The sequence below is a fragment of the Benincasa hispida genome, chromosome 12 (assembly GCF_027475165.1).
Source record: "Benincasa hispida cultivar pf3 chromosome 12, pf3_genome.v1.1, whole genome shotgun sequence".
Lineage (NCBI taxonomy): Eukaryota > Viridiplantae > Streptophyta > Magnoliopsida > Cucurbitales > Cucurbitaceae > Benincasa > Benincasa hispida.
The window spans coordinates 61,652,810-61,668,845 of record NC_143489.1 but is presented as its reverse complement, the minus strand read 5'-3'; the positions used below and the strand labels follow the sequence as shown (position 1 = coordinate 61,668,845).

At 35.7% G+C, this 16,036-nt stretch overlaps 2 protein-coding genes across 2 annotated transcripts; one reads left to right on the top strand and one right to left on the bottom strand.

Moving 5' to 3' along the window:
- The first annotated feature begins 8,033 nt into the window (after positions 1 to 8,033).
- On the top strand, positions 8,034 to 10,191 carry LOC120067856 (putative GPI-anchored protein At5g19250). Its single transcript, XM_039019460.2, has 2 exons — positions 8,034 to 8,336; positions 9,541 to 10,191. The coding sequence occupies exons 1-2, from the start codon at positions 8,255 to 8,257 to the stop codon at positions 10,041 to 10,043; spliced, it is 585 nt and encodes a 194-aa protein (XP_038875388.1). The 5' UTR covers positions 8,034 to 8,254; the 3' UTR covers positions 10,044 to 10,191.
- A 1,211-nt stretch (positions 10,192 to 11,402) lies between these two features.
- On the bottom strand, positions 11,403 to 15,019 carry LOC120068444 (peroxisomal adenine nucleotide carrier 1-like). Its single transcript, XM_039020214.2, has 5 exons — positions 14,466 to 15,019; positions 13,363 to 13,594; positions 12,793 to 12,939; positions 12,377 to 12,537; positions 11,403 to 11,968 (listed from the first exon to the last, which is right to left on the bottom strand). The coding sequence occupies exons 1-5, from the start codon at positions 14,600 to 14,602 to the stop codon at positions 11,689 to 11,691; spliced, it is 957 nt and encodes a 318-aa protein (XP_038876142.1). The 5' UTR covers positions 14,603 to 15,019; the 3' UTR covers positions 11,403 to 11,688.
- Between the last annotated feature and the right edge of the window lie 1,017 nt (positions 15,020 to 16,036).

Sequence of the window (16,036 nt, the reverse complement as noted above, 5' to 3'; positions counted from 1 at the left end):
TTTAGTGGATTGACCGATAGTTAATGAAAATTGATTAATTTAATTAAAATTTTTAATTAATTAAGCTATATCATTGGAGCTTCTAATCTGTAGGTCCATAAGGTTCTCTTGTTGGCTCACTAAAGGATATATAAGAGGAATGGTTTGAATTGTTCAAATCAACTGTATATTAGTGAGATTAATATATATGGTTAATTATAGATGTGATCTATAATTAAGAGAGAAAAATATTTGAATAAAATTCAAATATTAAATAGATGTATACATATAAATATGTGATAATTATATGTTGATTAATTCTATATTAAATATGATTAATATAGTTGTTTAATTGATTAATTACTAGTTAATTAATTATTTTTTAAAAAGTAGAGATAAATAAATATGTGATGTTTATTTATTTATTATATATTAAATTAGATTTAATATATATGGTTATTTAATTAAATTAGAACTAGAATGGTAATAGGTAAGACTGGGAGAAGGGAGTCACCCCTTCTCGTTATAAATAAGTCTTCATGGCCCATGTTTGTGACACATTTGAATTGGGAATTATGAATCTTACTCTCCTACTACTACTCTAAAAAAACCTATCTTCTTTTCTCTACTACTTCTTCTTCCTCTTCTAAGTAGGGTTGGCAACCGGAACGGGGCAGGGCGGAGGACTCCCTATTCTCGTCCCCGCAAGGTATTTCTCCCCATCTCCGTTGGGGAAACGGGTCCTCGCAGGGATCCATCCCCGTTATATATATTAAAAAAAAAAAAATTAATCGAGGATGGGGACGGGGCGAGGCCCTCCCCATCCTCACTGGGGACCCGATTATAATCCCCGGTTTGACCCCCATCCCCGGTCGGGGCGGGGACTCGACCTCGTGGGGATTTTTGCCAACCCTATTTCTAAGTCTTAGAGACCAAACATCCAATTCTTGGGATCCTAGCTTGGAGACCACACATCCAATTCTTGGGAACCTAGCTTAGAGATCACACATCCAATTCTTGGGTTCCTAAAGAATAACATGATTTCACTTGTGGTGGTGTCCCTTGATCATTGAAGAGACGTTCCGGAGAAGATGCAAAGGGAATCGTGAAGAATTTAGGAATCTACAAAGGTAAGGTTTATCCATTATATTATTATTTTATACCGTATTTTGTTTATGTAAAATCGAAAATAAAATTGCAAGACGATCACACGCTTCCGCTTGGGATTTGATCCTTTCATGTCTGAAATCCCATGGCAAGACCGATGAAACAAATTGACTATTAAGATAACTAAGAAAACCATATTTTATCCCATGAACTTTGTTTAGAAAATACATATAGCATATGGAATGATTTTATAGCTTATCTCAATATAACTCAATTGGTTAAGATATATTTCTCAATCAAGAGGTTAGACATTTGAATTCTTACCTCCATGTATGTTAAACACCCCAAAATATTAATAAAAAAAATGACTAATTGCAATGCATAGTACTTTAGGGTTAATAATTAAGGGTATAACAACATTTTTAAAGAATTAAAAATATAGCAAAATTTATATGATAGACTCTACCGATGACAAACTTCTATTAGAGATATGATTTTATCACTGATGGACTTCTCTTAGCAATATCATAGATTTTGAGAGTTGGACGTTCGAATTCCTACCTCCATGTATGTGAAACCCCCTACAACATTGATTTAAAAAAAAAAAAAAAAAAAAAAAAAAAAGACTAATTGCAATGCATAGCACTTTAGGGTTAATAATCAAGGATATAACAATATAGCAAAATCTATATGATAGACTATATCGATGACAGACTCCTATCAGAGATATGACTTTATCACTGATGAAAAAAATAGTAGGAAAAATAAAGATAGCACACTAAGAATTTACGTGGAAAACCCTAATTAGGGAGAAAAACCACGGGATAAGGGAATTATTATTAGAAACTGATACAATGGAATACAGTAGACCAAATAGAGAACAGGGAAACCCTAGGGTACAATGAAAAAGACAAAATTGCCCCTAGAGCGCAAAATAGTAGGGAAAATAAAAATAACACACTAAGAATTTACGTGGAAAACCCTAATTAGGGAGAAAAACCACGGGATAAGGGAATTATTATTAGAAACTGATACAATGGAATACAGTAGACCAAATAGAGAACAGAGAAACCCTAGGGTACAATGAAAAAGACAAAATTGCCCCTAGAACGCAAAACCCCAATTTCAACACTCCCCTCAAGTTGGGGCGTAGATGTCAATAAGTCTCAACTTGCTCACACAAGCATCAAACAACTGTCTGGAAAGCTCCTTTGTTAGGACATCTGTAATTTGTTGATTGGAGGGAATATAAGGAACATAAATGTTGCCACTATCGAGTCTTTCCTTGATAAAGTGTCGGTCAATCTTCACATGCTTTGTTTTGTCATGTTGAACAGGGTTGTTTGCTATGCTTATGGCTGCTTTATTATCACAGTAGAGTTTCATTGGGCTGGTATGCTCTTGATCAAGGTCGTTCAAGACTTTTTCAAGTCAGATCTCTTCACAAATTCCCTGACTCATGGCTCTGTATTCTGCCTCAGCACTGTTTCTGGCAACAACACCTTGTTTTTTGCTTCTCCATGTAACAAGATTGCCCCACACAAAGGTACAATATCCTGATGTTGATTTCCTGTTTACTACAGATCCTGCCCAATCAGCATCGGTGTAAGCTTCGATACATCGTTTTTCAGTTTTCCTGAATATCTAGCCTTTCCCTGGAGAAGTTTTCAGATATCTCAAAATGCGCTCTACTGCCCTCATGTGTTCTTCATATGGTGACTACATGAACTGACTTACCATACTTACTGCATAAGAGATGTCAGGTCTAGTATGAGAAAGATATATTAATTTTCCAACAAGTCACTGATATCTTTCTTTGCTCACTAGAACACTTTTACTCATATTATTTAACTTTGCATTGGCTTCTATAGGGGTATCAACTGGTTTGCACCTCGTCATACCTGTTTCCTTGAGCAAGTCCAAAGTATACTTCCTTTGGAAAACTGAAATTCCTTCTCTTGATCGAGCTACTTCCATTCCGAGGAAGTATCTTAGTTTTCCAAGGTCATTGATCTCGAATTCCTCAACCATCTTTGCCTTCAATCAGTTAATCTCTGAGGTATCATCACCTGAAATAACAATGTCATCAATATAAACAATAAAAACTGCAATTTTCCCGGATACAGACTTTTTAGTAAATAGAGAATGATCAGAATGACCCTGTTTATATCCTTGAGATTTTACAAACATAGTAAATCTGCCAATCCAAGCCCTTGGTGATTGTTTTAGCCCATATAAGAACTTTTTCAATCTGCAAACTCGGTGATCACACTGTTTCTCAAATCCTGGGGGAGGACTCATATAGATTTCTTCCTCCAGTTCTCCATTGAGAAAAGCATTCTTCACATTAAGCTGGTGAAGGGGCCAATCCTTATTAACTATAATAGAAAGGAGGACCCGAACTGTATTTAGCTTTGCAACTGGCGAAAAAGTCTCTGAATAATCAACCTCAAATGTCTGAGTAAAACCTCTGGCTACTAATCTTGTTATGTATCTGTCAACAGTTCCATCGGGCTTATACTTTATTGTGAATACCTATTTACATCCGACTGCTTTATGACCATTTGGAAGATTGACTTGATCCCACATATGATTTTTCTCGAGGGCTTTCATTTCTTCCATAACTGTTGCTTTCCATTCATGACTTTCCAATGCGGTGTATATACTTTTTGGTATCACCACTGTGTCTAGGCTTGTAGTGAGGGCTTTTAACTCAGGAGATAAATTACTATAGGACAAGTAACTTTGCAACGGATATTTAGTACATGATCTCGTACCTTTCCTCAGGGCAATCGGAAGATCAAGGGATTCATCTCTATCTTTATTTTCTTTTGACATACTGCATTCTCCCTCCGGTTCTGTTATTTTCCCACTCTCAACATTTTTTCCAGTGGGAATAAGAGAGGCTTCTTTTCCAGGTTCTACCATGTCCTCAAGAGTCACACATTCATCTGTCTTTGCACCATCGTCAACCTCAATCACATCCTTGCTGGCATTATCTTCCCTGCTTTTGCTCTCAACATTTTCAACACAAGCATCAGTATTATCACATTTATTATCATGATCAGGGATAGGACTACTAGTACCTGGAACTGATCTCTGTTTAGACTTATGAACTGGAGCCGGAGAGATGACAGGTGGTGCTATTTCTTTCCTGAGATTCTTTCTATAGTATGTGATCCAAGGGACTTGTTCAGTTGGGAGGATGGGTGTGTTGGTGTTGACACTGACATCAAGGATGGGTTCAGGTTCAGGTAATGTAGAAAGATTGGGACTCGGGATGGCATGCGATTTATTAGATGGGATGCTGTCAGGATAGCATCACCCCACAAATAAGAGGGAAGAGAGGTAAACAACATAAGAGAGTGGGCAACTTCGACTAGGTGGGGGTTTTTCCGTTCGGCCACTCCATTTTGTTGAGGAGTGTACGCACAGGAACTCTGATGGACAACACCTTTGGAGGTAAGGAATTCTCGTAAAGTGTTACTAAGGTATTCTTGACCATTATCACTTATGAGAATAGCAATTTTAGCGTTGAACTGGGTTTCTATGGAATTGTAAAATTGTTGGAAAACTGAAGTGACTTCTGATTTATCTGTCAGCAGGAAAACCCAGATTAGACGAGTATGATCGTCAATAAAAGTTACAAACCAACGCTTCCCAGTTATGATAGTGACTGGTGAAGGACCCCAGACATCACTATGGAATAGAGTAAACGGTTTAGACGGCTTATAAGGCTGAGAAGAGAAAGAAACACGAGGCTGTTTTGCCTGGACACACATATCATATTTCAATTTAGAGATATTAACATTGCGAAAAAGATGAGGAAACAAATAGTTCATATACTGGAAATTAGGATGGCCAAAACGATAATGCCACAACATATAATCAGTTTCAGAAATGGAAAAATGAGAAGAAAACAAACTAGTCTTATCACATAGCCTAAAGGAAGTTTCTTCAGTAAGGAAATAGAGTTCCCTGTCATGCCGGGCAGTGCCAATCGTCCTCCCCGAGGTCAGATCCTGAAACACAACATCATCAGGTGAGAAACTAACACAACACTTTAAATCTCTTGTTAACTTACTAATAGATAACAGATTGTAAGACACTTTTGGCATATGCAACACATCTTGGAGTACTAAGCCGGCAAAGGGTGACACCCGTCCTTTTCCAGCAATAGAAGCAAAGGACCCATCTGCAATTCTGATTCTTTCATTTCCAGCACCAGGTTGATAAGATAAAAATTAATCAGAAGAACCAGTGAGGTGATCTGTGGCTCTTGAGTCTAATATCCACGATTTATTACTAGTTATATTCACAAGACCAAAAGATTGAAAAGTACCTGTATAAGCGATTGCACTTACACCCACTGTAGTAGTGTTTTGAGTAGTTTCCTGATTCTGAGTCTGAGTATCTTCAGTAACAGATTCAACTATGAGAGCCCGACTTGGTTGTCGTTTCTTACCATTAGGCAGTCGGCTGTGGAGTTTCCAGCATTGATCTTTAGTGTGCCAGGGTTTCTTGCAATGTTTACACACTGGGGGCGACTTACTATTCTATTTATCTTGTACCGGGCCTGATGTTTTGAAAGCAGTGGAATTTTTTGGTGTTATAGGTGTACTATTCATGGCTCTCAACCTATCTTCTTCCAGGCGAACTTCAGAACAGACCTCCATTAGGGATGGTATAGGTCTGGTCCCCAGTATACGACTGCGCACTGTATCAAATTTAGAGTTGAGACCTGCAAGAAAGTCATACACGCGATCCGTTTCTTCAGACTAATAATGTAATACTCCTCCACAAGGACAGTTCCAGATCATCTCACAACACAAATCCATCTCTTGCCATAACAGAGATATCTTGTTAAAGTAAGCGGTAATGTCCATCGTTCCCTGTTTGCATTCATGGGCCTGCTTACGTAGAGTATACAAACGTGAGGCATTCTGCCTCCTGGAGTAGAGTTTTTGGGCTGTCTCCCAAATATCTCGGGCTGTAGCTGCATACAATAAAGGTTTTCCAACCTGAGGTTCCATACTGCCAATCAAAATTGATCTCAACAAAGAATCCTCTCCTTTCCACATTCGCTCTTGGGGGTCACCGATCCTTGGTTTTGGTATTTTACCTGTCAGATATCCAAATTTATGACGGCCCTCAAGAGTCATTTTAATAGATTGGGACCAAGACAAGTAATTATCACCATTCAACTTTTCCCCTATAATAATTCCAAAAGAATTGCCTATAGTTCCAGAACATAAATTTGAGGAGTAAGTAGGGAACGAAGTTACTGAGTTTTCAGGGTATGGATTTAGATCTGATTGGATTTTGGATTTCGATCCCATGGCTTCCTCAATAGCAGCAAGCTGCTGTTGAAACATCTTTAATCTGCAATTGTAACTGGGTAACTTGATCTTTGATTATATTTCCTTGGTCCTGGTGGTATGATGAAGACTCGCCCCCTCCAAACTCATCCATACTTGGCGAAAACTGCTCCATTCGGTTGCTTATACCCAGCTGGAAAATACCCATACCTCTTTCATCTGTCCTTTGGTGCGGAAAAAACTGGGATGAGGCTCCGATCTGAGAGGAGAAGGCCGACGATACTCTCGAAGGACGGAAACTTGACTGATCGGCGTCGGGCATCACAGATTTGGACTAATCGGCGCCGGAAATAGCAGATCGGAGCTCGGGCATCGCAGATCTGGTCTAGTCAGTCCTGGGTATAATAGATCGGTGCTCCACAGCTTCGGTCGGCATCGTCTGGGACTGGTAGGACTGGTTTTGCGCGGCTAGTCGCTGGTCATTGGGACTTCGTTCGCGTGCGGCTGGTGGATGAGTCTTCGAGGGAGCTGGCGGTTGGGACTTCGAGGGAGGCAGCTGGCTCGATGGAAACGGTTGGCGGTGGATAGGGCAGTGGCGACTAGTTTTCACGGAAGTGGGGAAGAATGGTTTGGAAGTATCTATCAATGGCTTTTTGGATAATAGTGGTTATATCTGAGTTATTGGTTTTGGATTCTCCTATTGGATTTTTCTCAATGGTGGCCAGGGTTTCGTCTCCATGCTCTGATACTATGATGAAAAAAAGAGTAGGGAAAAGAAAATAGCACACCAAGAATTTACGTGAAAAACCCTAATTAGGGAGAAAAACCATGGGATAAGGGAATTATTATTAGAAACTGATACAATGGAATACAGTAGACCAACAACTTAAATAGAGAACAGGGTACAATGAAAAAGACAAAATTGCCCCTAGAGCGCAAAACCCTAGTTTGAACAATCACTGATGGACTTCTCTTAGCAATATTATAGATTTTGAGAATTAGATCTAAATTTTACTATATTTATAAATTATTTTGTATTGCATTATATTTGCTAATTTTTTTAGTTTAATTGTTATATTACAACTGCTGCTAAAAAAAAAGGCTTTTGATCGAGATGATGAGGTAGCCCATGCCCCCATTCTTTTGTCTTGTCTCAAAACTAGAGGGGTTATCGAAAATTCATATATCTATGTCTTTAAATGATTAGAGATGTAAGATTACAAGGACAAAAATAGCAATTTTGTGGTCCAAAGAAAGAAAAAAAAACTTAAAACGTTATAATATAACATTTCAAAATGGAATAATTAAACTAAAATGTATATAGATTAACTGGTATATGGATATAAGCCTTCAAAGTTAATTTTTTTTTTGCAAAAATATTAAATTAAATACGTAGAATGAGAAAATCGAATCTCTGACTTCGAAATTAATAGTATAAACACTCTATCATTTGAATTGTATTTATTTTGACCTCAAAGTTATTTTTTATAAAAATTGATTAAACAATTATTTTCACATGTTGTAAAGGAATACAAATCGAAAATATATATATTTTTTTAAAAAAATGGGTGCAATCCTATATAAAAAAACAATAAATTAGGGGAGTAAAGAACAAAAAACCATGGGAAGGGAGCAACCTTTCAAGAAAATCTTTGTGGGACCTCTGAAAGGCGCACCAAACGCAGTCGTATTCTTGGCGGTAGCCTTTGAAGTAACTTCACATCCACTCTAACAAAAAAGGCCTATCCCCATCTACCAACAACTTATTCAGACCTAAGAACTTCCTTCTTTATATCTCTTTCTCTGCATTTTCCGGCTTCCATTTCGATCCCTTTTCTTCTGCTGCAACAATGGCGAAAACCCAACTCTGTTTTCTTTTCCCTTTGCTTCTTGCTTCCATTTTCCTCTCCAATCACCCTGTCCAATGCGACGGTACTACTCTTTTCTTTCTCTTTCTCTTTCTCTTTCATTCTAACTGAATTCTTTAATGAACATTCAAAGACTCCTAGTTTGTTTTTTGAATTTAGATCTTGATTTATCATGCATTGTCATTTGAGATCTGGGTTCGTTAATGATTGTTTATATGCTGGGGTTTTGTGTTCTTGGGAGATTCTGTTTGATCACGTTGTGTTTTGAAATGGGTAGCATTTTCTTTTTCTTTTGTAGTTTTGTTTCTTTGTTCTTAGTTTTTGACCTCTCCTTGCTCTGGATTAGGTGGATTCACATGAGATGGGTTATCTTTTACATTTGTGCTTCTAATGGTCTGTCTCTTAACGATGGTAGAGGCTAGAGGGTGAGACTCACTGAGTAATTCTCGTTAATTTATGCATTGTTGGCATATAAGCCTTCAATAGAAGAACTGAACAATTGAATTACCTAATCACAATTAGTAGCACTGTGAAATATTAATGTGCTGTCTTTTATCTATTGTAATGGGAGTGTTTTTTTGGTCTGCATGGAGATCACTATGGGTTTAGATGGCTGTTTTGAGATTCGTGATCTTGTTTATGAAATCAAATTAGGATACCATGGCTGCCAAGTTATTGATCTGTGTAACTTTTTTATTTTTCCAGTTTAGCATAACCTTGGGATTGTTACTACAACAACCTGCTTCCTTTATGCATCCATGGCATAGCATAGCAGGTTCTTTTACAATTTACAACTACCCATGATCAGTCTCTAGATTTTAGAATACTTTGATCAAGAGTGTAGCAAATGGAGTTTTGTAGCAAATGGGAGTTTTGAAATAGTATTTACTTTAGCTAATTGGGAGTTTTCAAATAGTATTTACCGTAGTAAGAGGTGGTTATTATAATCTTATGATAATCTTTGCTTCAAACGCCCCCTAAAAGATTATCAAACAGGGCTTACTGTTAGCACACTCTATAAGGAAACTGGTATCGTTTGATATGGCAGTGAATATTCATCTTGTATATTTCACAAAATTTATAGCTTTGTCTGTTTGTGTTTTCCTTTCTTAGAACTGTAAAGAGCAAACAAGCATTGTTCATAATTTGGTTGCTTTCTTAAATAGATTTCTGGGAGCTGATTCTGTGGAAGGCAGCTCCTTTAAATGCATTATGTCTGATTTTCAATCTCCCTTTGGACATACATTGATGCCACTAAATTTCTACAGACGATGATCTTCATAGAGGCATCAACAGTTATCGTCAATTCTTGAACTTGACAGCACTGGTTGAGAACGACAACGCAGAGTGCCTTGCCGAAGAAATTGCTGAGAAATTCAAAAATCAACCTTGTACAAACACCACAGGTTCCAACACAATATCTGGAACAGAACCTCAGTTTTCTGACTTTCCAAACCTGTTAGCCAAATGCAATTTGAATGTCTCCAACACAAGAGATGGAACCATAATGCCTGCTTGTGTTCCAAACCGTGTTGCTGATCTTGTTCTTACTAACTTCACAAAATCTCAGTACTCGGGTAAACTTAACGATACCAAGTACACGGGAATCGGCATTGGTACTGAAGACAACTGGGTCGTCGTTGTTCTTACCACCAGCACAGCAGAAGGAAGTTTTGCGCCAGCAGTAGGATCAACAGCCACTCCCGTTTCTAAGATTGGTTTGTTCTCTCAGTTGCTGTTCTTGATTCTTTCTTTTGTCTTGCTATTGTGAGGATTTGCTTGCCTTGTCTTGCTTGGATTTTACTACTTCTAATCACCAGATCCTTTTTGCTACACGATGCAATACAATACAAACTATAATATGATATTTGTACTTTACATGTTTTAAGTAATTTTCATGCTCATCTATGTGTTTATAATTTAGCTGTGTATGGAAAAATTTCTTCTTCACACAAAAATGAGAAAATGAACGAAAGATTAAAGAGCTTTGGGATTTTCTCATATAACACTTTCTTTAACTCTGATGTTGAAGATATAAATTACTTATATATATTGCTCATCAAGCAGGTGGCTTGTTGGTTCGTTAATTGCCAAAACTAAGACTTATGGTATTGAAATTGAATTTAGGTCATGTTTACCGATTCGTAATGAAAATTGATGTAACCGTAATGAAATTCTATTGATAAAACAATCGTAATGGGTCATAATCGCTTGATGCGTCCAATATTTAATAAAAAAAATATAGATTGATTGATGAGTGAAAGGTGATCAATCCATTTGCATTATTGTTAATGTTTGTTATAGTATGAGAATTATAAATTTGTTATAATGACACTAAACGGTATCGATAAAGGTAATGATAACAATAACGATTACAATAAATGTGACTGATTCATATTTCTCATATTGTAACAATTGTTAACGGTAATGCAAATGGATTGATTACCTCACTCGTCAATCAATTTACATTTTTTTATTACATACCGGATAGTAAATTTCACGTGTCAGTACAATTTTAATTCATTGAGGTCACTTTTCAGATTATCATTCAAATATTACTTTTTCCATCATATAAACATGACCTTAATTTCTATTTGATCAAGATGTTTCAAAAGCAATGTGTTTAATCTCCGAAGTTTGAATTTGATTTTTAATTGGTCCTCGAGTTTGAAATTGATAGTTTTTTAGTATGAAAAAAAAAAAAAAAAAACCAAATATCTATATAATCTTAAAAATACACATCAATGAAGTCTAGTCAGCATAAGTTCAATGTCACGCCATCATTTCCTTACACTGAACTCTACTGGAGGATCATATAAGATTAATTAGACATCAAATTAAATTAAAACTTAAAGATTTAAGAACCAAATAAACTAAAATGAAAGCTTAATGACCAAAAAATATTAGTTTTGTTAACCCAAAGATCAATGGAAATCAGGTTTAAATTTGATCAAAAGTGTATATTGCCTTCGTTGTTTCTGTCATACTTTTCATTTTGAACAGTCTGATATGAGAATCATATTGCAAAGAGGCAATGGTTACTGCTTTCCTCACTTTCTTGTAAGTTTTAAGCTTATTAGATGAAACTTTTACAAGTTAATGATACTTGTTTTTCCATAATCACTAGATATAGAATAATAATAATCATTATTATTATATAATTAACAATGTTCAACCAATCCAATCTAACAAGATATTTTCTTAGAATACTAGATTACACTTTGAATCTATGACCTAATTCCTACCATTAAAAACTGAAAAAATAGATAAATGTAAAGTTATTGAACTCATACAGCATACCATGCAACAAACTGAATAAAAAGAAACTCTGTTTTCCTTCATAGGTTGCAGAAATCCAATTGGGACTATATCAAATCTTAGATATCGCCTAAAAAATTTAAGCCTAATGCTTAAACTCAAGCACCCTTTAATCTTGTATTGGTAACAAAGAGATACTTTCTAAATGCAAGCAATATGATCCAAGAGGTCTTTGCCACCTTCTCTTTTATCATCAAAAGTAATGCAGAACTCAACACAGTCTTCAGTATTTGCGCTTCTAATCCTTTGAAAAATCCTAGCAAACCTTCTCTTTTCCAAATAGTATTAAGTGCACCCGAGATGGTTTTTTTATCGTCCTGTTGTTTGTCCTTGTTCCTTTCTTGATCTGATTCCGCAGCCTGGATCACAATCTTACACCTATATCCAAACCTCACTACACTTTTTAATAAAGCATTGGAGAAAATTTGTAGTATTACAGTCTATCCTACATTCATCCATTGTTTGTCATAAAAGAAGCGTTAAGAATGGGGTGGGTTCATGAAATAAAATAATATATTATTTAATCTTAACGGGGTGGGTTCATGAAATAAAATAATATATTATTTAATGACATGTCAAACATTGAATGGGAGTATGTACTAGCATAGGGTAGAGGAATTCAGAGCTACAGCAAGTGTGAAATTTACTTTGCCTACAGAAGAAAAGATCTAGACGTGTGACAACCCCCCAAAAAATCTGATAAGGGGCAGAACATTTAAAACAAAATCTAGCTAGGGGTGAAAACACGTCTCAATATTAAGATGGTAGCTCAAATTGATTTTTTACCTGATAGCAGGGTATGTCAAGATTGTAGCAACACATTTCGAGAGGGCGCCAAGCGCAAAAGCAAAAAAGGCCGAGAGAGCTTCTGGGGATGACTCTATACCCGATTCATGCGTCAGTTGAGTCCTGAGTAACCTTTGTTTCAGTTGATCAAACACGGTGTACTGTGATACATACATGCTATGTTAGTTTCTTCTGACATCTATAAACATTTTCGTTCTAGTATCCATTCAGGGAAAATTATTAAATGAAATATAACTAAGCATGGCATATAGTTGATCTGCCAGCATGTAATTTGTGAAACTAATGTCTATTTGGAATATTGGAGCAAAAATCTCCTAGAAGTGGCGGCAGTAATTGCATTACATGACTTCTACATCTGTTTTGTATCTAAAATTGTCAAAAGGAATCCAAAATACCTGAATAGATGGGTTTGATGTCAAAAGAAGGGATATTCCGAGACCATCAAATGCTTCACTCCAGGTACCCTCCGCGAGTGTCTTCCAGAGTCCTTTGGACTTCCCAAACTCGCTTGTCTGCATCCTAGAGGATGCTGTATCCAAAGGCTGAAATGATAAATAAACCAAGATTACTTGAGCAGAACAACAAATAATTCACTGGAAGATCTGTGTTCCGTTAAAAAAGATGGGGGAGTTCAAGGAAGCTATTGAATTTAGTACAGATTAACCCTCACTGATTTTCCTAAAAAGCGTAAACTGGTCCACTCAATTTCAGGGGAAATAGCCAGAAGAACCATATGATATGAAGTTTAATGTCATGGAGCCATGATATATGAAATTATGAATACAACCTAGAGGCCAGAGGAAGAAGGTTCTCTGCCAAATTACCTCTAAAAAAAAAGGTACCTCCAGTTGAGGTTAATAAAGAAAAGACTGATTACAAAATATCTCCTAAAATCAGAGGCTTTTTAATGAAAAGCATAAATATATAATATACATAAGTAAAGAAGTGTTGTTAGTTATTTACACCTGTGTCAATACAACCGTACAGGCCCCAGCTGCTGCAGCAACCATCAGATTTGCTTTTGTTCCAATCTTTTTATTCCCACTTCTCTTCAAGTAGATTCTCTTTAAAAAGCTGTATCCATAGAAGTAGATGAACGATGAAATAAAGGACTGGAAGTTTTTTGTGCCAAGACCCTGATATAATGAACCCACGTGACCAGTTGAAATTGCTTCCCACAGCACATCGGATATGTTTCTGCATAAGGACAAAAGAGTAAAATTGCATAAACTTCTCATTCAATCAAACCTTGCCATGGCACTAAGTCATGTTTATCACAGTAATTTTAAACCACAGCACAACCTAAATCAAAATATTGAAAAACATATGTCCAATGACAACATAATTCAAACTTCAATTATGCAAACGATCTACATTATTGAGAATCTCCCAGTTTTCAACCATCAAAAAGACATACACGGTCACTCTTTGCCACTGACGGATCCAATTCCATCTATGCCTAATACAGGGATCAATGTCCAACTGACCTTGATAGCAAGGACTTGATTTGGAAACACGCTTTGACACCCTAAGTACAAGACCCAAGTACAAGCTAACCTCAACATAGCTCAACTAGTTTAAGCATATGCTCTCGATCAGAGATAAGAGGTCAAAGTCCCACATATTGTCCCTAAGTTTTATATCGGTGAAGCTTCCTAGAAATTGATGATCGAACCATTTGAATTATCTAGTGGATAAGTAACCTAAAGTATAGCTCAACTAATTTAGACACCTACCAACTCCAAATTTTGTTGAACTCAAACAAAATTTTCTAGTGGGCCAAAAATCCAATGTAATGGTAGATCTAACATGTAAATCAGAGAGCCACCTACACCTGGAATACGCTAGAGATGTTCTATTTCCCTACAAGTTTATCCCGGACAAATACAATAGAATTTCACTGATCAAATGCCCTAATTTCATAACAGCAGCAGTAAAGATCATGAATATAAAAATTGAACTTCCTCATCAAAATCAATAATACAGAATAGATTCAATCCGACCTAATTAACATTTTAGGAAAGGTGGGCGAACAACAAAAAAGGGAGTGAAATTGAGAGCAACAAACCTGTACTTCCGCTGATGTTGAGACTGATTCTCAGCTTGATACTTAGTTTTGCAAGTATCAAGAGGATATAAAACAGTGGTACTCACCAGAGACCCAATGGCTCCGGATGTTGCCTCCGACAAAGATTCCAGATCCATCCCAATTCCCACCCACCGGAAAAAAGGGCAGAGAGAGACGAATGGGTGTTGAGTGAAATTAAATCATGAAAGCGGCAACAAGGAATTGAAGGAAGTACTATGGTGATCCGATTGCAGGTAGGAATCGAATGAAAGTGACACAAAGGAATATATATATATATATATATGGTATGCAGCAGTTGAATATGTATCTTCTTGGGAATCGGAATCGTGAATTTATGGGACTCTGTATGAACGAAAGTGAAATCCAATTTGTGTGCGGAGTTTCAATTCAATTACCTGTGAATTTTGAAGAAAAACGTCGTTAGGTTGAGATTGAGAAGACAGAGTAAGATGGTAAAGATTTTTTTGAGCTTTCTTCAGTTCTTCGTCTTCCGTGGATATTTTTATCTTTATTTTTTATTATATTTTAATTTTAATTTTTTTTAACAATTATTTTATCTTATCTTATTAGGAAATAATCATAAATAACTTTTTAAAATTTTATCTTTCACAACTAGCACTTCAAATAATTTTTCTCCATCAAGATGACATCAAGATTTTAAAAAATAAAATAAAATTTCATCTTCTATCCAACGAGCTTTCTCAATACAATTTTGTCTGGGATGAACATCGAGGTCAACTTTTTCGATGAAAATTTGCTGGGTATGAACACCAAGATTCACAAAATTTTTTACAAATATTATGCAATATTTCCAAATCTTATATCAACTCTTGCCTCTTCTTAGTTTTTCTCAAATAATCTAAAATCTTGTGTAATGTTGCAAATTTTACTCCTAATTTATGTTTCCACTTATTTTCAAATTGATTTACTGATATCTAAATGGATTTAGATCTCATTCTGATTGAGATTTCAGTCCAAAAGAATCAATAGTTTGGATATAAATTGAAAAAGTTACTTTTTATACAAATCTCGATGACGATCTTGGTCAAGAAACACCTAAAAAAGCTAATTTTTAAGAGTTTTCAAATAACATGCTAGTTGTGAAAGGTAGAACTCTAAAAGGATTATTTTTTTTACCATTTTTCTATCTTATAGGTATCATTAAAATTGTTATCTTAGGGCCAATTATTAACTCTCATTTAATGTTTCTCATTTTTTAAAGAAATTGTTTTGTATGATACTCTGTTTCCGTTTTTTTATATCACATTTTATCTCAGGTTAAAAGAAAAAAATAAAAATAAAAATATAATTTTAACTAATAATTTGGAGATTTGATTTAAGATTAAATCAAATTAAATTTCATATATAAATGGTTAGATTATGCTCTCAATTTCTTTTAGAAGCTCTCTCTTTTCTTTCTTTCTTATTTCTTTTACTTATTTTTATATTTTGTTATATTTTTTCTCCATTCCTTTTCTACCATTTTTATTCTATTTGAGATATCTAATGAAGGCAATCTTCTTTGTAGTTATTTTTATTGATTGTGTGTG

Bases quoted from the DNA above. Each gene is read 5' to 3' on its own strand.
- LOC120067856 (XM_039019460.2), top strand. From the start codon at position 8,255: ATGGCGAAAACCCAACTCTGTTTTCTTTTCCCTTTGCTTCTTGCTTCC. The intron at 8,337-9,540 runs GTACTACTCTTT...AAATTTCTACAG, and splicing joins TCACCCTGTCCAATGCGACG to ACGATGATCTTCATAGAGGC.
- LOC120068444 (XM_039020214.2), bottom strand. From the start codon at position 14,602: ATGGATCTGGAATCTTTGTCGGAGGCAACATCCGGAGCCATTGGGTCT. The intron at 12,940-13,362 runs GTGTAAATAACT...TTATCATTTCAG, and splicing joins GTACGGTTGTATTGACACAG to CCTTTGGATACAGCATCCTC. The intron at 11,969-12,376 runs GTAAAAAATCAA...GTTTGGATATAG, and splicing joins TTGACATACCCTGCTATCAG to GTGTAAGATTGTGATCCAGG.